At 37.0% G+C, this 22,122-nt stretch overlaps 2 protein-coding genes across 4 annotated transcripts in view; both read left to right on the top strand.

Moving 5' to 3' along the window:
* Positions 1-17,767, top strand: part of LOC128744181 (D-2-hydroxyglutarate dehydrogenase, mitochondrial) — a 46,753-nt gene extending 28,986 nt beyond the window's left edge. For 2 of the 3 annotated variants that reach the window (XM_053841002.1, XM_053841004.1), the window contains exons 2-5: positions 15,978-16,660; positions 16,715-17,013; positions 17,076-17,232; positions 17,302-17,767. In XM_053841002.1, the coding sequence (XP_053696977.1) occupies positions 16,010-16,660; positions 16,715-17,013; positions 17,076-17,232; positions 17,302-17,724 (1,530 nt within the window). In that variant the 5' untranslated portion in view covers positions 15,978-16,009 and the 3' untranslated portion in view covers positions 17,725-17,767. Of the gene's footprint in view, positions 1-15,801; positions 15,902-15,977; positions 16,661-16,714; positions 17,014-17,075; positions 17,233-17,301 lie in introns of all 3 variants that reach the window. The other variant, XM_053841003.1, reaches the window with a different exon arrangement.
* LOC128744182 (D-2-hydroxyglutarate dehydrogenase, mitochondrial-like) overlaps positions 1-22,122 on the top strand; it is a 64,231-nt gene that overhangs the window by 29,186 nt on the left and 12,923 nt on the right. The window lies entirely within an intron of this gene.

The raw sequence follows: 22,122 nt of genomic DNA, 5'->3' as shown, positions 1-22,122 counted from the left end.
CCATAGAGTAAGTACATACCGCCGGTATGATACCGGAATAATTAAGCAATTCAGTTTAATTTATGCTTTTTTAAAAATCCTTGGTGTATGAAAAGATTTATATGCTTTCTTGATACGATCTGCAGTCGTTTTATTTCTCGTTAAGCTGCTCGCTATCACATATCCAAGATAAGGTAATTTTGTGACACAACTTAAGTTAAAGTTCCCGTGTATTCTAGTACTGGGAGGTGATACATTCCTAATATCCCACGGTATCAAATTACTTTTCCGGGCTCTCGGATGGATGGTAGTATGGTGAGGTATAGGAAAAGATTGTTTTTTTTTTAATTCTATATTAGAGAGGTTTTCAGCCTGCGGCTGGTTCGCCTCTTCGATTGTTTTTTTTATCAAAATTAGGCAGAAGTCATGAAAATTAAGTATAACAGAATAACTGTGCCACAAATAAAATATGATTAGTGATTGTTTTTCAGGTAGGTAAACATAGATAAGTGAGAAATGTTGATTTTACTACCACTAGAAAAGCGCCATCTCTTGAAAAAGCAACGGTTCGTATGGTGTCCTATTGATATTAATATTATTGCTTTACTCTCTCACCAACGTTCATCTAGGATTCTACGTAATACTAATAATTGATCTGATGCACTTCCTACCCATTGAAATCCCATCTGATATGACATCATTGGTGATAATTTTTCTGTTAATCTTTTTAATAATATGGCAGTATAAATCTTATATACAGATGCATACAATGTTATTCGACGTTAATCATCAACTGAATTTAGTGCTGGAACCTTCGGAATTGGTACTTGTAACGTTGATAACCATGATTCAGGAACTTGAATAGCACAATTTTGTATTTACCGATGATGTCATTTCCGTCAAAATTTGAATAATTCAATAGCCAGTCTATCTATTCCTGACGATGCATTATTATGCATTTTGAGAAGTATATTTTCAATTTCATCTTGCGAAGGTATGCGTCCCAGCCTTATATACCATGTTCAATTAATAATACAGGTATACCTCGATAGTACGTACACCCGCGCATCGTTTAGCGTACGTACTATCGAATCACAATTTTTATCGTAAAGTATTATTTTTATTATACTAAATATTGTCTAAAACTTCCAAATTTTCATATATTATGAAATAAATAATTACCTTAGTTAAATTATTTTGGAAATAGAACTACGAATGTTAAAAAACAGTTGAAAATTAAAGCAAAAGGAATCCCAAAACACTTAATTTTTTTTCCAAATTCTCTCTCAATTGGAAAATTTACATATTTTAACCGAATAAATCTAGGTCAACGTTTGGTACGTAGTTGTCAATATAAGCTGAAATGAGGAAGCATGAAACTCAATAGCCGTCATATATTTCATTCCAATTCCGCTAATATCGATCGAGTGAGCTTCCAGTATCTATATGCTGCACAATAAGCTGAGTAAGTGCTATGAACAGAAAATAGTTAACCAGAATAATTGGAGCTTCAGCTGTAGGTGGCGTAAATTAGAGATGATCTCATGAGGCTGCTTATCTGCCCATAAAAGTATAACTGTCCCATATGATTTTTTTTATCGATTTTAAGAAAAACATGCAAGTAGCTTATTTATATCCTAATTTACCTAAAAACTTCAAGGTATACAGCCCTAAGGGTTGTACGAAAGAGTGACGTAAGACTATATAAGATCGTTAGATCAAAGACTAATATAAACTGCATTTCTGGCATATGTATGTTTATAAGAATCTGTGTGTGCCATTGTTTAAGTGAATGTTTAACCTTCCTAGTGCATTGGGGTCGTTTTCGACCCATCGGCATACTTACAAAGCTTGATACTCAGTAACGGAACGAGCTAGAGACTTGAAATTTTCTGACTTTTCCTAACTTTGGAAAATTAGCATTGTGGGGGAGTTTCAGCTTTCAGCAACATCTAGAAGAGCTACAGCAAAAAAAGTAACATATTATGCATTGGGATCGAAAACGACCCAAGTTTTGAAATTGCTTCCATTCATCCATTTTCAATCCGAATTTCGTTTTCTTTACCTCGTTTGAAAGGTATGGCCAAAACTTGGCACTCAAGGTATATTAGGGAATATTTGTTGGCTAATGGCCACTTCTGCGTCGGTTCCGGAACATCCGGTACCCGGTTTTTAAGGACAATTTTGAATTTTAGGATGATTTATATTGCGACACGTCAAATTTCATCACGTTGATAACATAAGATTATTGAAAGTATAATAAAGACATGTTGAAGGCAAGTGGCCACATCAGCATCGATCCTGGAACATCCGGTACCCGGTTTTTGGGGACATTTTTGTGTTTTAGGATAACTCATAATGCGACATATCAATCACGTCGGCTTGATAAAATAACACTGATGGAAGTAAAACAGTGTTATTTAGAAGCCAACTGGCCACTTTACCATCGGTTTTGGAACATCCGGTACCAGTTTCGGGGGACATTTTTGGATTTTGCGATAATTCACCATGCGGCACCTCAAATCACATCGCGTTGATAAAATAACAATAATGGAAGTATAATGGGGCGTCTGTCGCATATAATCCGGTATCCGGTATTTATAATGAACCATAAAACGGGGTAACTCGGGGCAGATGAATTACCCTGCAATCCAAAAATGTCCCCCAAACCGGGTACCGTATAGTCCGGAACCGATGGTGAAATGGTAATTTTGGCTGCAATGTGTTTCCATTGTACTTCCATTAGTGTTATTTTATCAAGCCAATGTGATTTGATGTGGCGCATGATGAATTATCCTATCCAAAAATGTTCTCATAAACCGAAACCGATGATGAAATGGTCATTTGTCTTTAAATGGTCCCCATAGCTCTTGTAACCGTCTTATATGATCAAGGCATTGTGATGTGATGTGCCGTAAGATGAATTATTTCAAAATCCAACAATATCCCACGGAACCAGGTACCGGATGTTCCGGAACCGATGGTAAAGTGGCCGTTTGCCTTCTACATGACCTTATTTTACTTTCATCAGTTTTATTTAATCAAGTTGATGTGATTTGATGTGTCGCAAGATGAGTTATCCTGAAATACAAAAATGTCCCCAAAAACCGGGTAACGGATGTTTCGCGACCAATGCTGATGTGGCCACTTGCCTTAAAAATGTCCTTATTATACTTTCAATAGTCTTATGTTATCAAGCTGATACAATTTACGTGTCGCAAGATAAATCATCCTAAAATTCAAAATTGTCCTTAAAAACCGGGTACCGGATGTTCCGGAACTCATGGGGAAATGGCCGTTTGGGTCCAAAATGTCCCCATTGTACTTCCATTAATCTTATTTTATTAAGCCAATGTGATTTGATGTGCCGCAAAATGAATTACCTCAAAATATGAAAATGTCGCCCGGGACCTGGTAGTGGGTGTTCCGGAACCGACGCAGAAGTGGCCATCAGTCTACAAATATTCCCTAACATACCTTGGGTACTAGTTTTTGGCCATAGCTTTCAAACGAGGTAAAGAAAACGAAATTCGGATTGAAAATGGATGAATGAGAGCCATTTCAAAACTTGGGTCGTTTTCGACCCCAATGCATAATATGTAACTTTTTTCTAATGCATTAGGAAGGTTAAAAAAAAAGAGTGAAATATTCAGATTCAATTCTTCATTTAATGCAATGGTGGCTTTCAAAATACGTGGACGGGCGTTCATAAGTAGAACGCCTGCAACCTTTGAGGTATAGAAATTTCTTTTCAAAATCACTTGTGTGCACCATAAAGGTTGAAATGGAGATAAAGGTACCACAAGGGTGAGCGGTCTCAAACCATCATAAAATAAATAAATTCATCCCTCCAAAAACCCCCGCATGCCAAATTTGGTGCCATTTGCTTGATTAGTGCTCGAGTTTTGAGTCTTACGCTCCCCTTAAAATTGCTCTCTCACCCCCTATAAAATTGCTGGTCATTTTATCTATCCAACGACATATAAATTGTCCAGTTTCGTTCAGTAGTTTAGTAGTTATTAGCATTTGAAATCTTTCATTCAAACGTTACATTTCTATTTTCGTTTTCGCAAAGTGCTACCCAGTCCCAGTATAGTAAACAAAGACGTAGTCCCACGTCAAAAAACTATTTATTTAGATGGATTTTTAGATGGTAATTTAGATGGATTTTGTTCAAAAAATTTTCCAAAAAATATCAAACTTGAACTGTTCCATATGCAAAATAAAACCATAACTATCCCATAGTGATATTGTCCATTATAAACATTTTCCTTTTGCCAGTTGAGGTAACAATAATTTTCCGCCTCTGTTAAGTGTGATAATAACTTAACAAAAAATTTCTTAGTCGCCAAAGATTTCACACAGGCACAATTTTTTTCGGCGATAACAGGGAATAACAAATTTTGCCGCATGGGAAATATCCCTTTACTAAGATTTATACGTAGATCAATTTGAGATATCAACAAGCACAAACACTAAAAACAAAAAGCTTCCGTTCTCAATTATTCTACTACAATAAATTAGTCTATAGAGTATGACTCATGAGGTCAGTCGATAATCCGAAAAAATCCTGGTGATAAAGTCCGCCTAGAGCTGTGCGTGATCGAGTTTTTTGGCATTTACACTAGTGTAACGTGATTTATCCGCCGAAGAAAGTAAAATAATTCTTGTATAATGACGCACAACATAGGATATGGGATGGAATCCTATGTTCAGCAGGTTTCTATTTTCAGCAGGTTTCTTAATTCAGCCTATTTGCCTTTTCTTTCGCCAATAAAAATACTTTGCCGACATACAATTTTAATACGTTATAACTATTTTCTCAAGACTGTAAGTAATCTACTATTTTTTATTCGAAGAACGTCAAAACTACTTGTTCTTCCACTAGAACTAGGCCTTAGGTCGAAAAAATAGATGCCATCGCTTAATGGGCTGAAAATACCCTCCCGTGCTCTATATATTTATGAATTAGTCAGTTTTTTGCAGTCTCATTTTTCCACACTTCACTTTTTTTCAATATGGGACAGTTATACTTTTATGGACAGTAATCGTATTACATGTATTTGAATAACATTATCTGCAAACGAACGAATATAACAATCTCTGCTGATCCCCCTGTCGCAGTTGGGAAGATTGCGAATCGCAGAAAAGGTGAATTCTCTAAGCAAAAATCTGCAAAACCTAGTGCCGATAGGTACGATGACTCTGCCCGGAATGTTAAAATAACTGTTATTAGAGCGTATATTTGACTATTTTACTATATAAGAACTGTTTTCGAAATAAATGTTTTTTACATAATAGAAATATTAACTGATATTATTCAAAAATTTACAATTATTGAATTCGTATTTGCTTGTATTGACTCAAAAATATTCATAAAAAAGTTTGTGCTTTATATAGAAAATAAAAAGAATCATTAATAACGGGAAAAAAAGTCATTGCTGGAAAACGTACGTACTATCGAGGCAAAATGTACGTATTATGGAGGGTACGTATTATCGAGGGTACGTACTAACGAGGGTACGTACTATAGAGGTATACCTGTATTGGGTAATATCTGTCAGATTGTATATTACGCAATCTAGTGTCGCATACTTGAATACTAATATATTTTCTTTTCCTGTTATTGCATGTTTATATTTATATAATTTTAGTTCTAATTTTGTATTGTACTACAAAATTTATTCAAGATCTATAAAATAATTTGAATTTCTGGTTTCCCTAAAAGTTGAACAAGAGCTCGGATGGGAACGATATGGCAATGGCGACCGATAGAAATAGTTTCTCTTGTTCGGTTTTATTAGCAACCGGATATGCAAAATGGGGGAACCGGAGAGACACATCGAACCAACGAACAAGCACTCATGCGCACAGTTCAATCATCCCACGAAATCGCTCACTCGACTAGTGGCAAGCTTCCCCCCTTTTATGCCAACCAGTAGTCATGCAGTCGCGAAGTCAATGAAAACCATTCACTGTAGATCAGTGTAAAACTGTTCTGCTCTATTCACTGCGCACTGGCACGATGGTTTTTCGATTGGAGGAGCACCAACACCGTCGTACGAGAATCGCATACACGCGCGCGCCAAATGCCTGCTCGCTCCGTCCGTAGTTCGTACAACAGTGATTTCGATTCGATGGCGATGGTCGATGCAGTCATGTACGCCGGATACTCGTACTGGCAAAAGCACGCGCTTATTTGATTTTACGGATCCCCCCGATTTGGATCGGGCCAATTGGAGAGCATCCGCAGAAAGGGGAGAGATTGCACCGGATTGGTAGTCGTTTTTGAAATGAAAGACTAAAGTGTTTTAATTGATATGAATGCCTACTTATTGGTATTTACAAGAGTCATGGCTTTATTATGGTAATTGCCAATTTTAGCCTTAATAAAAGTTGCAATAATATAATGATTTATAGCATTTCTGTTATCTCTGCGATTCGGAAACGAGATATATGGTACAGTCCTCCCCTCAATCTTTGATCATTCACGAATATTAGTCAGTTTTGACCGTTTTGTTTCCGTTAAGTACTTTACTTATTGATTGAAAGACTACTAAAAAACTTCAACGTAAAAAAATGTATCTTGAATATTTTTCGTTTCTCTACGTACATAATCCAGTTGTGAAACTATCGACTGAAATTGTAAATATCTGAAAGTGACCTCGTAAGCACAGTTAGCACAAATTAAAACGAGCAGATAACGCCTGAAAAATAATATTCATATCAAAACAAAGGTAAAATTTGTATTCTCTTACATAAAATCAAATGTTTTCTACATGTTTTATGGACATTCCAAAGAGAAAAAAAGATTTTCCAAGTTTTATACAATTAAGGGCCACTTGTTTTGCAGACTGCAGTCGATTTTTCTATTATTTTGATGCTAGCTAATGAGAATGCTTTCTTAGAAAGTAATAAGTTCAACACGACTTAATCCGTACTATCGAAGAACCACGAAAAAATTGGAAAAACCATTTTCATCCGCCAAGGGATACATGCGAACTCTGCCTGAAATTTAAAAACCCGGTCTTAGTCGAATTTTAACAGCAGAAGACGAAGCTTTCAAATTTACTTGCATAAGATTCAGTAAAATGCTTAGTTTTTTTGAATGATATAGCGGCAAATTGATATTGGACTTGAAATAAGACTTAGAATTGAGCTTGTAATCGGAATTAAACTTAACATGGAATTAGATTTAAAATTAAAATTGACATTTTACTTGAAACTGGACTGGATATTGGACAAGAAATTGAGCTTGATATGAGAACTGAATTGGGCTTAGAATAAAACTTGAAACTATAAGGGAGATTTCTGCAGATTAAGAATATTTGCAGGCTGAAAAAAAATCGATTAGGGGTATAGGGGTAAGACCGACACCATAAGAGAAATTATGGTTTTGTAAGATCTGAGAGTAAATAATGTGAGTTCTTCCTCACAGAGTCATTGTTTATATCGTTTTCTATGAGATACGAAGAGTCTCGGTGCTTCCGAACGGTTATTTTACAAAAAATGATCATTTTTGAAACTAATAAAAATGTAGCGATCATTAAATAGTGCGGCTGAAACCGACACCCCCTGGGGGTAAGACCGATATGCACCTCTTATTGATTAGTTTACTCGGCAACCACTGAACCGATTTATAAGTGACCACCGCCAAATCAAAGCCACTACGTTTCCGTACGTTACCATTGATTAAGGGTGGGATCGGTTGACTATTTCCGGCGATATTACCGCAACGCACCTTTCTCTCGATTCTAGAGAAGGTTAGGTTTGAGATGTCATCTTGGACCCCAAGAAACAAAGAAAGTTTGGGAAAAAATCTAATTGACCTGTTTTTTATATGAGCTTAGATGTGACATATAACAAAATTACAGCCCACAGTGGTCCAAAAGGGTGAAAAGCGGAACTTTTTTCCTAGTGTCTTTTACTATCATTTTATCATTTAAGGTCTTCCGCACTTTTGTTCGTATGAATATCCCCCTTAATCTAAATCTGTCAAAAGTTAGTCATCGCTTACTATACTGAAAATAGGAAAATAATTTTTTGTGTTAGGAAATATAGACATAGTTTCTTCGGCCAAATCGTAAATAATGTAAAAACAAGCAACTTTGCTGAAGAAATAAAATTTCTATCTTTGTTCAATGCTAAACTATAGGGCATATTCTTTAAAACTTCTTTAAGAATTGATTTTTCATACATAGCTTTTCTTAGTTGCATTTTACAAGAATACAATGTTCTAGGCAATTATCGAAGCTCTCAAAATATACGTTTTTGCAGAAGACCGCAAATCTCTTGTACCTTTACTTGCTAAGTTATCACATATTCGAACTTTAAATTTCCATAGATTTACGAGCCCATGGGGTAAAATGGGGCAAGTGGATTTATGAAATCAGCGCTTCATCTTAAATCTTAAGTCGAATACTATAAATTTGTACAGGTTCCGCTTGTCCCTAACCACCCAAATGTGAGTACGACAAGTATACGTTTTATGCGTTTCGCGTTCGCTAAAGGCTCGATACACGTTCATTTTTTTTGTGTTCGTAGATAGACACATGATTTCTTCGGCAAAGTTATGGAAAATATAAAGACAAAGAACTTTGCTAACGAAATGATCTTCTTCTTCTCTTCTCCTCTGTTGGGTACTCTTACTACTGCGTCCATTATGAACTATTGTGGTATGCTCCGTTTCATTATTTTACTGTACACTTCAAGCTAACCTAACACTTATTGAGGAAGTGACAGGCTGGTAGCTGGAGCGAGACATGTGCCAATCAGGGATGACTAGGTTTATGAACCTAGTATCCTGACTGGCGACGCCGACCAGATCTCCCCTTTTTGAGATACTGCAGTCTGCGTACTATTTGTGCTCCACGATAGCAGAGCAAGTGTTCCGAGGTTAAATATCATCTTGTACGAAACTGAGATTCCGAAGATGATATTTACTCGGATAATGTCCTGTCGCAAGATCGGTAAGCTTATTGAGATCTCTCTTATTGAGACTCTGCAACTTTTGAGTAACCTAGGGGTAGATACTCGACGTTATATATTCGTTTTATAGATTGTTTGAGCGATTGTACAGCCATCCTACTGGCCGTAACTGTTCGGCTCTTTTTTTATTTCAGCCCACCCTCCAGCACACAGTCAGAGATCAGGCAGAGTGAATCTCGACCCGTGAGTAGAGAGTTGGAGCCACATCTTCGTTTGCCGACTCACAACGAGTGGGCGTGTTGCGAATAGACGAGGATCAGGACTGAACCTCTGCTAGCGCATCGTTCAAGTCCTGCTCCTCCCCTGCTCTCCTCTCCACCTCATTCATTTCTTTGTTTTTCGGCAGAGAGAGCTTGCACGGTAAGAAATCATCCACTGCATCAGTGACCGGCTTGATGCAGCAAGGGCAAATTGCTGTGGAGGGCGCCCTGGTACTCCACAGGCTCCGTTGCGGCGAGAGAATTTATAGAACCCCCTCCACCATTCATCCCTAGGCACGGGTCGCGTCACGCCTTGAATTAGGGGTTTATCCATTCAAATTTTTACATTATAGCCATGGATAACAGCTATTACAACCACCTCCTTTAGGGGCTTTGGACCCTCTGCTTTGGTTCCTGGGAGTCAAGAGAACCGTCCTGCAGGCGGAGAGTTTACACTTCAGCCTTCGCATGAGTGCCCCCTTCTCTGTCCGCATACGACCCTAGTTTCCACCGGTTGTCCGATTTCCACTAAGGAACGTATCTCGGATGGTAACACGAGGAGGTCGAGATAGGAGTTGCTGAATAAGAGGCTGTGGAACCTCTTGGTGGTACTGAAGCGCATTATTCAGCCATTTACCTTCCAATTTGCTCATTAGCTTCGTAACTAAATAAAATGGAATCAAAGCGCAGGCCATAGCCATAGTTGTTCAATGCTGAAGATGAACAAGTTAATGAGACAATAATGCGTCCGCGCTTTCGAGTAAAAGCTGTTTCCCATTCTCTTTTTATTTCCTTCGTACCAACACATTGTTCCTGGTACTAATTCAGTATCAAGAATCAACACCAGGAATAATGTGTTGGTATGCTTGTGCATTGAGATCTCTAAAGCAAGTTTAAACGTCGTGCTGAACGGGTTTGATCATCAGCTTCGTACCCGAGCAAGAGCGAAGAGCATAATTATATAAAAATAATATCAAACTGTGTTGTAATGGTATATTTTTTTACTGAATAGATTTGGAGAAACATTGGTAATTACTGATTTTGTTATCATATCTCATTTTGGCCTTAAAATGACATTCGATACAATTATTTTTATTGATTAAAGAGATTTTAGATTATAAATATTTTATAAAATGATTTTTTAATATCTCATATACTACTGCATTTGTTATTCAATACCTTAATAATACTAAAATATGTTATTCTAAACTCTGAATACAGTCATGTTATTGCTTTGTTATTCAAATAACAAAAGTAGTTATTCTCTTGGCCTTATAGGAGTAAAATTTTGATATTATTTTTTGTTATTTTACCAACTATGTCAGCCAAAACTAGACCAAATTTTGATACGAGTTATTCGATTTCCAATAACACATTTTGATATTATTTTACTCTTCGCTCCTGCTCAGGTAAACTAAACTAATAATTTACCGAATTATTCGTATTGCATATGCGTCGGTGCAAACGAAATCATGAACGAGTGATGAAAACAATTTTGTCGGGTTAAATTATGTTGCCTGTCCTATGAACAGGTTGAACATGTAGACGAGTCGCCACTATGCTTGTCGAACTCTCATTTGGGTAGTTAGGGACAAGCGGAACCTGTACAAGTTTATAGTATTCGACTTAAGCTTTAAGATGAAGCACTGATTTCATAAATCCACTTGCTCCATTTTACCCCATGGGCTCGTGAATCTATGGCAATTTAAAGCTTGAATATGCGATAACTTAGTAAGTAAAGGTCCAAGAGATTTACGGTCTTCTGCTAAAACGTGTATTTTGAGAGCATCGATAATTGCCTAGAACATTGTATTCTTGTAAAATGCAACTAATAAAAGCTATGTATGAAAAACCAATTCTTAAAGAAATTTTAAAGAGTATGCCCTATAGTTTAGCACTCGATAAAGATAGAAATTTTATTTTTCCAGCAAAGTTGCTTGTTTTTACAATATTGACAACTTTGCTGAAGAAACTATAGACCAAACTGTGTTTCTAGTCTTTGACCTTGAAATGCGGTCAGGCATTAATATTAATATTTTTTAGAAACTGTGGTTGAACGAACTGAGTAATGAAAAATTTTTTGGAGTGGAGGGGAAAGAGCCGGAAAGTGAGGGGAGGGGGCTTGGTAGCTATGCTTAGCAAGTAGTCGTTATGACTCCTACCTTTTGTCCAATGCTGGAAGGTGCTTGGGTCGAACATGCTAAAATCTAGGATTATAACCGGATTTGAACCAACAACACCCGTCAGGGCATGTGGCTCAGCCACAACTTGGGGGTAGCGACATGGGGCCTTTCCCAAGCAGCACTTGCAACATCTTCCATGTTGCTATTAAGTCTTGTTTAAATTCCAAACAAACTTCACCGGTTACAGTATTGAATCACGCAACAAATAAGCAACTTCATGTTATTAATACGTTGGATTCGGGTTATCCAATACTTATACTGGCTGTAACAAATATATTAGTCAATATCTAGTAACATGAAACTTCATCGCAACATCGTGTTATTATAATGTCATTGCTAAACAATAATGTCATATGATGTTGCATCATGTTGATTACGGCATATTTTTTAATAAAATGTAACCAAACAAATACAATCAATGTAACATCATATTCCGCCATATTTTTATGAACAAATATTTTTCAACGAAGAAATGTTTTTATTTTAACAATAATTACACGAACATTCATCAGGAATCCATGGTATTTACTAAAATATTATTTGATTACAGTATCTAGTTCGATTTTACACCGCATTTTTCCATCGTAAACGAATTCTTAATCTGGTTGGTTTAATTCTTTGAATTTGAAAATTAATAAATTAATAACTTTCACGAGGCGCATCAAATAATTCAAAGCAAAATAATATTTTGCACGATAAATTTTGAATGGCATGAAGAATAGCTCATAATAGGCCCAAAAAACTGAAGTTTTGTTTCGTATTAAGGATATTAATGTAAATAATTTTCGTCATGGAGACCAGAGAGGAAATTTGTTTCCTGGATAAACATAATTCGCGATTACGAAGTTGCTCATATATGCTTGGTTTTTGTGCGAGGAAAAAAGAGAACAAAGTATTTTTGTTTTTGTTTTCACGCAAGTTTTGACAACGCGGCATAGGATTTCGTGGGAGTGCAAACAGGCTTAAAATCTCTTTTAGTATCGTAGTCGTGAATGGATAGATAACGCGCATTGATGTTCCATAAAACATCTATGTAACAATTGGTTACATATAGGCTCCACCTCTTGCGCTTTTTCAATCACATAACAGTTCGATAAAGGTAACTGATGCGAACTTTTACCATATTTGAATGTTGAAATTATAGTTGCGTAACCCTTCATGCAACAAATGGTGCTTCTTGGGTTGCCTTTCTAGAACTTGGCTGCAAGTTAATTTACGCTAATGACCTGAAACTGTTTCCTACGATAACGACTGACGGAATTGACTTATTTTAGGCATTGCTAATTATGAAGTTATGAGCTTCCATTGCACTATGGTCCAGAAAGCCAAATTAGGTGGAAAAAATTGTTTACTCAGTAGTCGTTAATTTTAGACTATTTACGTCTTAGCAACAAAATCTTGATTTAGGATGCCGCTTTTTTTGGCATGAGCTATTTTAGGGTAACCCTTAAATTAACCAAGATCCAGAAATTATCTTCAAAACGAAACAAGATAGAGCGATATTCACTTCAGCAATTTTATAGCTTGAAGTATTTTGAGTAACATTGCAGAAGACGAAATCCTTCTATCTCGAACCGTTTCCATATTAGAGCGATTTTCCTGAGTCAAGTTAGGGTGACTCTGCTATTTTGCGATTTTTCTCCATAACTTTTATTTTGCATTTCTCGCAAAACACTTCCTCAGATCACTTTTGAGACTCAATAAGACGCAACTTTTGGTGAAAAAAGAAATTAGCTATCTACTTTACTTCTACACTTATATTAATTTTTATGATAAAAATAGGCCGTTTTCAAATGTTAGTATCTCATAAAGGTGCAAGCAGAATTAAAATCGGTTGATTGCGTTTGAAAGATCGTGATTTTTTGTGTATAATATAAAAAAATTGGAGAGTGGATTTTTGTCTATCTCAAATAAATCAACTTTGAATATGTGTGGTTTTAACATATTTAAGTATATAAAAGTAAACGAGTTGCGCCATAACTCCGCAAGGCCTTGACTGTTCTTGATTAAACTTAGCGTACATATTTCTTGACATAAGTAAATCAGCACAGAGGGTTGACAAAAGCGGGGTGGTCGCTAAAAAGGGGAGGGGGAGGTCCAAATAAGTAAAAGTGGCTGTAATTATCTTGTATTTAAACCGTTATAAGTTGTGTGAGTGGTTCAAATCTAAAAGAGAATGTATAAACTTAACCTCATGTCTGTTGACTTAAACTTCATAATGAGGTTAGACATTAAAAACGGTAGACTATCCAATAAACAGAGGGAATGGTAGACAAAGTAATGAAATCATATGTGTTTCATAGTATCATGAAGTGGAACTACCGAATGAGAAGTTTAAATAGTTTTCTACCCGCGACGGGGATTTCCGTGATTCACACCTCCCCTTTCATCAGAGGCCACCATTTTTTTGTCTTTCAGCCACTTGTACATCTGTTTTCGATAAGATTGAAAATCTCAGGCGAGCGAGTGTGAAAAGCATAGCATCCAAAGCTTACTCCACTGACGCAAGCCTACGCCAACCAACTGCTGGCACTGTGTGCATACATTCTGCTACCTACACACTCGCGAGTGTACAGCCTCATATCAACTTTCTACACATCCCGCCCGCGAATCCAAAGCTCACGAGCTGTCCATAGGTCGTTATCACGAGCGGCACACTTGGATGTATGGATACGGATTTTACTTTTCTTCTTCATTTTACACCCTCGCTTACACACGCGGGTAAGTGTGCGGGCCAATGCGAGCGATGATAGGTATCAACTGCTGGGTTACAATGACGAGCGTAAGCAACGAACGTGGCTGATAACTAAATAGCAAAGCATTGCAAAGCCTAGGTGCTACATTCCGTTATCGAAACTTGACCTTCTGTTTTTTTTTATACGACAGACTTTGCAGCCAGCTGTTAGAGTGCAGGACAATTGCAGGGCCAGTTGCTACGATCCTATTGACTCTAACAGCCTCTCCCAGCCGGGATTCGAACATATGACGGCCTGCTTATTAGACCAGCATCATACCTCGAGGCCAACTGGGAGGTGATAACTAAATACACTATGGCAAAAACTTGTCGCAGTGTATGAGAATATCAGACAAGAAATCCGAAAGAAATACTCATGCATATGTGTTCGTTAGAAGAAAATCGTGAGACAAAATTGGCCCACACGAATGCGGGCTTCACAACACTACGTTTCAGTTTGCAAATTCTCATAATACAAAAAACAAAGACCTCATTTAGACATATCTACTCCTCCCCTTGATTAGTTCTCCTCGGTCAGCGGCTCTTTTGTCTACAGCAACTTGTACGTCTCTCCGAAGATAATGAAAGAGACACAAAGCCTTCCTTATATTGTTCTACTTCCGTAGTTGTGACCCTCCCATCTTTTCACACGCTCTTCATCTTATCTCCCAGCCACTTGTACAACTTCTAAAAGACCAAATGCAAGATATTATTATTATTATTATTCTATATTTGAGATGTTTTCAGCCTTTGGCTGGTTCGCCCCTTAATGCAAGATGATCGCAGCCACTTTTACTTATTTGGACCTCCCCCCACCTTTTTTAGCGACCACCCCCTTTTTGTCAACCTCCTGCGCTGATTCACTTGTATCAAGAAACATGTACGCCAAGTTTGCTGAAGAACAGTCAAGGCGTTCCGTAGTTATGGCGCAACTCATTTACTTTTATATACTTAAATATGTTAAAACCACACATATTCAAAGTTGATTTATTTGAGATAGACAAAAATCCACTCTCCAATTTTTTTATATTATACACAAAAAATTACGATCGTTCAAACGCAATCAACCGATTTTAATTCTACTTGCACCTTTCTGAGATACTAACATTTGAAAACGGCCTATTTTTATCATAAAAATTAATATAAGTGTAGAAGTAAAGTAGATAGCCAATTTCTTTTTTCACCAAAAGTTGCGTCTTATTGAGTCTCAAAAGTCATCTGAAGAAGTGTTTTGCGAGAAAGGCAAAATAAAAAAGTTATGGAGAAAAATCGCAAAACAGCAGGGTCACCCTAACTTGACTCAGGAAAATCGCTCTAATATGGAAACGGTTCGAGATAGAAGGATTTCGTCTTCTGCAATATTACTCAAAATACTTCAAGCTATAAAATTGTTGAAGTAAATATCGCTCTATCTTGTTTCGTTTTGAAGATAATTTCTGGATCTTGGTTAATTTAAGGGTCACCCTAAAATAGCTCATGCCAAAAAAAGCGGCATCCTAAATCAAGATTTTGTTGCTAAGACGTAAATAGTCTAAAATTAACAACTACTGAGTAAACAATTTTTTCCACTTATTTTGGCTTTCTGGACCACAGTGCATTGGATTAAAAATCCAATTTGCTCCAATTTCTCATTACATTTGTTTATTTCAGTTTTTGCATGATACGTGTCATATCTATAATTTAATTTAATAGCATGAATTGCTTGTTTATGTTTCAGTAATGAACCTGCATGTGGATGGGTCATCTTTTCTATAATAAGTTTCAATCGTAGAACCATAGCCTGCGTCTACGGTAATCCGGCGTAGCTAGCTTTTCTCGTAATACTAAAGTATGATTAGAAAAACGGGCATTCTAATCAACCACAAAACTGTGTATTTCCATTCTCTCCTCCAGATTAATCGGCAAAAACATATCTTCAAGAAAACATGCATCTTCGTTCGCTTCTCTCTGCAACCGGTAAACTTTCCTTCCGAACGGTCGCGCTTCGACAGTTTGCTTCCGGTCATCGCGAAATCCCTGCTTTGACGAAGGAACGCTATCCGTCGGTAAAGCGCGGTCAATTTTCGGAAGTGTCCGACCGAGATGTAGCACAGTTTGAGTCGATTCTTGGCGACAATAGTCGAGTGTTGACCCAACCGGAGGAAATTCAAGGCTACAATATTGACTACTTAGGAAGCGTTCGTGGTTTTAGTAGGGTGGTTTTGAAACCCAAAAGTACCGATGAAGTCGCCGATATATTGAAATATTGTAACGAGCGAAAGCTGGCTGTATGTCCGCAAGGGGGAAATACCGGATTAGTCGGAGGATCGGTTCCAGTTTTCGACGAGGTCGTCATATCAATGCAGTTGATGAACAAAATTGAACAAATTGATAAGTATTCAGGGATCTTGGTGTGTCAATCTGGTTGTGTTTTGGAAACTTTGGAGCAAAAAGCTGCTGAAAATGGTCTGGTTATGCCATTGGATCTTGGAGCTAAGGGTTCTTGCCACATAGGAGGCAACGTTTCGACTAATGCTGGCGGCTTAAGATTAGTTCGATATGGAAATCTTCACGGTTCGGTGCTTGGCGTCGAAGCGGTACTTCTGTTAGTTATTTTTTATGTTTGATAATTTGAAAGTGGTATTTTACAGGTCACCGCTGAAGGTCGCATCATGGATTTAATGTCCAACTTCAAGAAGGACAACACCGGGTACCATCTCAAGCACCTGTTCATAGGCTCTGAGGGTACGCTAGGAGTAATCACTCGGCTAAGCATATTTTGTCCTACAGCTTCTAAATCGGTGAATGTTGCATTTCTGGGACTGGACAGTTACGAGTCTGTCAAAAAGACTTTTCTTGCGGCTAAGCAAGGACTCGGTGAGATCCTATCCTCGTGTGAAATGATTGATGCTCCTTCGTTAGAGAGCAGTACTTATCACTTTAATCTACAGTAAGTTGAGGCTAAATTTCAAATGACTGAGTTTATATGAAATGGTTGGAATGTTTTCTTAGATCACCTATCGAAAAATATCCATTCTACATGTTGATTGAAACGTCCGGAAGCAACATGAGCCATGATGAGGAAAAACTTAACAATTTTCTAGAAAATACAATGGAAAAAAGATTAGTTCTTGATGGCACAGTTACCAATGAGCCTACCAAAATGAGAGTAAGCAATATTGTCGACTCAACAATTAACTTATTTTCACTGAAAATTTTATTCTATTTTTTCTTTCAGAATATCTGGAAACTCCGCGAACTGATACCGGACAGCTTAATTAACGACGGATACTGTTTCAAGTACGACATATCGCTTCCGTTGGATAACTTTTACGACATCGTACTAGCGGTGCGGGAAAGAGTTGGACCACTGGCAACCAAGGTAACCGGTTATGGTCACATCGGCGACTCCAACCTTCATCTCAATGTGTCTTGTCCAAAGTACCGCGCCGAGATTCACAAACTGCTGGAGCCGTATGTCTACGAGTATACATCGAACGTTCGAGGCAGCGTTAGTGCCGAGCACGGAATTGGATTCCTTAAAACTAAATATCTCAAGTATTCCAAACGGCCGGAATCGTTAGCCTTGATGAGCCAGATGAAGCAGCTGATGGATCCGAATGGGATATTGAATCCGTACAAGGTGCTACCACAGGTTTGAGTTTAACCTTTTATATATTAAGATGGAAAATACAATAAAACGATGGTTGATGGTTATTTATTTTAACATTATTTGATTCTATTCCTTCTCTGACGATAGCCCTGTTCAATAACCTAAATAATATTTTCTATACATTAGACATCTATATAAATTAGATATCTATTATCTTCTTGAAATTGTATAAAAAATCAGAGTATTTTTTTTAATACCTACTTTCATCTATCAACATCGCTTTAGATGAATTGTTAAAAAATAATGACAGAATGACTAAATTTCTGAATTTCTACCTAAACTTTGAAAAGTCAATGTACAGCCAACTAAATCAATCGTTATCATCAATTATTATTAAATTTTCTAGTATTGGTGACAATTTTATAGAATATAGTAGAGTCTCACTTTCCTGTGTTTGTCTTGCATTAGCGCCACCTTAAAATTTTTAGAAATCTTTTCTACCAAGCGTTCCAGTGGTTTTTCAAAACATATGACATGTCTGGCTTCTAGAATTAAGATGATTATAGAAATTGTATTGGGACAATAGGATGAGACTCAACCTCTTGTTTTTGCCTGGACTTATTATTTCTATTAGACGGAGCAAATAACAGAAAAAGTGTTTTGAGCAGATTTTGGCACCATTTTGATTCAAGATACCTGGTTGATAATGTTTGAAAAAAACAGATCTCGAAAACTATCGATCGCTCAAAAATTATGTCTAAGGAAGAGTTGTAGAAATTAAAATCATGTTTTCTAAAATTTACCTTTTTCGATTAAAGAAAATGGAAAAAAAGAAATAATTTGCAATCTTTTTAAAATTATTCTAAGATGAAGCAACTTTCATGAACTCCCTCCCATGGGTAGGTGGTTTGACGCGTACTTCGGCCAAACGACCTAAAAATTCTTAGTTCCGCATGTAGAATGTTTATAGTTTAAGTTGGATATATGTGTAGTATGTAGTATTGCATAATTTAGCTTTATGTGTAGTATGTGTCTCGTAAAGCGGAATGGAGCGAAATCGAACGGATTTGATTTTAAATTCAATCCGTTTGGGCCGAAGCACCGGGAGGGCTTACTCGGTTCCCTAGATGAATTGCTGGTATGCACAGAAATTTCTCTAGAAAACTGAAACCAAATCCTACCCACCATTCATGAGATTTTGACTTACTCATGAAAATTAAAATGTATCGCTAGTTAGAACGAACGAGTGTTCAAAAATGATGTGATGTCTTTATTTGCGTAATCGAGACATTTTCTATGAGATTGCCATAGAATTTGTGGCTGTTATGCGATTATGGACAGCACAGCACTGAAAAATATACACACACGTACATGTATACATGTGTATGCATGTATGAGTGTGCATGGGTGTATAGGTACGAATGAATATATGTTTGAGTGTTCTATGATGAGTCGGAAATTCTTCTTATACCTATGCTGCCAAATTACAATTATTAATGGGCAGGAAGTTATAATCAGTAGCTGTGGTTCCCGATCAGTTTCCTATGCTATTACTATTATTACTAATATTGCTATCGTTGCTGTTACTGTCACCTCTATTGTATTGTTTTGGATGTAATCATAATTTTTTTTTTTTCTTATTTCCCTCCTTTATTAGAATGATTTGCATGTCTTGTGACTAACCGCGTTAACGGTATTCAACTAACAACATAAAATGATCATGTATGACGCTGTTTGTCTCCCAAGGGCCTTCCTAATGCTGATGAGCCTCTGTCGGAGAGTCCATCAAGTCGAACGGTGGCAACTCACCGGCGGCCTGCTCCTCTCCATTCAACTAAAATTCCATTTCTAACTAAATCTTTTTAGAGTTAAAACTTCTTCAAGTAAAAACAGGTATTCGATTCTCTGGCTGATTCAAGCGATAGCGAAGGGCTGTCCTCAATCATTTCCACTTCCTAAAATGTGGTCATAGTACATAATATATGGCCGTGGTATGAGGATTTATTTTTCGATTCAATACCATCCTCACAGAATTATCAACGTCGTTAACATCTTATTAAGTCTTGCTTTAGTGACAGCTTGCACTTAAGACCTAACACGGCATATATACATATCTCCAAGTGAAGTTCTTTTTGATCCACATCATCCCTTCTTAGTTACAGAATCATTTCAATTGACCACGGTCTGAAGAGCATACCGACAAATCGGTTGACTACCGCTACAAATATGCATTTAATGCCACCGGGAATAATACGAGCGAGTACCAGTCCCCATTACATCGCATCTGCTCTATTTTTCGGAAGTTCAAGTAGTTTTTCGATAGTTCTGAGCGATAATATTGCTCTTGAATAATATTCCGCACAAAATATTCGAAAATTTACGCCATCAGCTACAATACTGCAAAGATGGTAGATAAAGAGGCGGCTGTGGCTTTTAATGAGCATAGGTTGTGGAACAGCGCTGGGTCAATCGTGATGACATGGGTATTTGGGAGATGAGTAGCGTCCAGCCTAGCGAGTAGTTAGTCGGTAGTAGCATAGGTGATGGACAGACATAGAATTCTCGTGATATTACTAACTTGAAAATTGCAATCAACATGTTGACTAAAAAATTCCTCTTTTCTTTTCTTTTCTTTTCTGCCTGATCTCTATCGCTTCTTCTCACGGCAACAATAATGTTGTCGTGAGGGGAGGCAAGAGATCAGCCACAGATGATTGCACTGGTGACAACGATGGAGAGGACGGCCGGCGTGGAGCCTGCTTCAGGTTTAATTAAGATTGACTACGAACAAGATGAGGAAACAAACAAAGGAAGGAGAAAACAAGATAAGTACAAGCCATTTTATGCTATATTGACCAAGCACACAATTATATCAAGCCAAGTTCTGTCACTCTTCTTCCGCCCATTAATCCATAATCACCAATACATTATGGAGCTAGCGTAATCCGCACGGATTCTTTTAACATTATCACAACCACCTTATCTCAGCCCTGGACAGACTTGGCTCTAACTGCCCCACCTTGTGCTGCAAACAGAAACAGAAACAGAAGATGAAGCAACTTTCATGAACTGTCATGAGTGGAACCCATGGTTTTTCAGATGGATTTTTGATACAAATAAAGTCATTGCAATTTTTTAAAGTTATTGTCACTCCGCCTCCCGTCTTCAAAATTGGCTTTAAAAATCGAGGGGCAAAGAAATTGTATAAAATCAATTGTCTGTGAGTTTGATAGCCTAAAGAACTCGAAAAATGAGTGTACGGAGTGTTAACACTTTTAGCACGAAACAGAAGGGGAAGTTCGGTTTTGTCTCTCATGTGTTAAGTTTTTGCAAGGAAAGTGATAACGTACACATAAAAAGTAAGAATAGATTTTGTTTTTACTATTATACTTAAAATAAAAATGCATAAAACGCCTAATATTTTCTGCGTGATTGAAAAAATCTCCAACCCCCGCCCCGCTCAAGGGAGTTGCCCAACATCGGATGGACAAAAACTTTATAAAATATTTGTAATGGTCTAACAATTCTTTACATTTACAACATGTACAACAAATATGATCATAATAATTATTTTTCTAAAAGCAGCCGCTTTCGTGATATGTAAAGAAAAAGTTAGTTTAGAAAAAGTTAGTTTTAATTTCATATTTTAAATACAGTAGACTCTCGGAAAAGTTAACTCTCTGAAAAGTTAATTGTTCAGAGAAGTTAAGCGAATATCAGCTCCCATGCAACGCTCTAAAAAGTTAATTTTTGCCTTAACTTTTCTGAGAGTTCGAATTTATTGGTTGTCCAAACGTTCGTCCACACACGTGTGTTTTCATTCTATCTTTATTTCTCATTTTTCGGTTTATTGTCGCCTTTTCACAGTTTCATACAGAGTCGCATCATAACTGCGATTAAATTAAATTTTTGTACCGGACAGTTGCAACAATAGCACAATACGGGCACATAGTTACTTCAAGATTATTGATAACTCAGATTGAATTTTAAATGCAAAAGAAGGAATAGCAAGGAACTAAAAATAAACGCGAACATTATCAAAACGTAGTCGCAGACTACGAAAAAAGAAAAGTAAGCTAGTGTAACCGACTATTTTAAACTTACTTAAAGGAACTAAGTATTATTTCATAAAGATCTTGCTACATTTTTCTTTCCATTACAATAAAAATGTGTACCTTACGTCCCGAAATGCATTTTTCGCTTTGGTATTTATCATTTTCACTGATTTTTCGGACTACTCGGAAAAGTTAATCTTTCGGAAAAGTTAATCGACCCATTCCCCAATCGATTAACTTTTCCGAGAGTCTACTGTACGTCCTTTTCATATGTCATCCGAGTTACTCCACATTGTCCAAATATTTCTAATACCTACAACGAATTTCCTACAACTTATCTGAATTCACCTTATTGATTCAACATTTCACTTTTGAGTTGCGAGTACATTAA

Source organism: Sabethes cyaneus, chromosome 3, assembly GCF_943734655.1.
Source record: "Sabethes cyaneus chromosome 3, idSabCyanKW18_F2, whole genome shotgun sequence".
Taxonomy (NCBI): domain Eukaryota; kingdom Metazoa; phylum Arthropoda; class Insecta; order Diptera; family Culicidae; genus Sabethes; species Sabethes cyaneus.
This window is presented reverse-complemented; position numbering and strand designations above follow the sequence as displayed.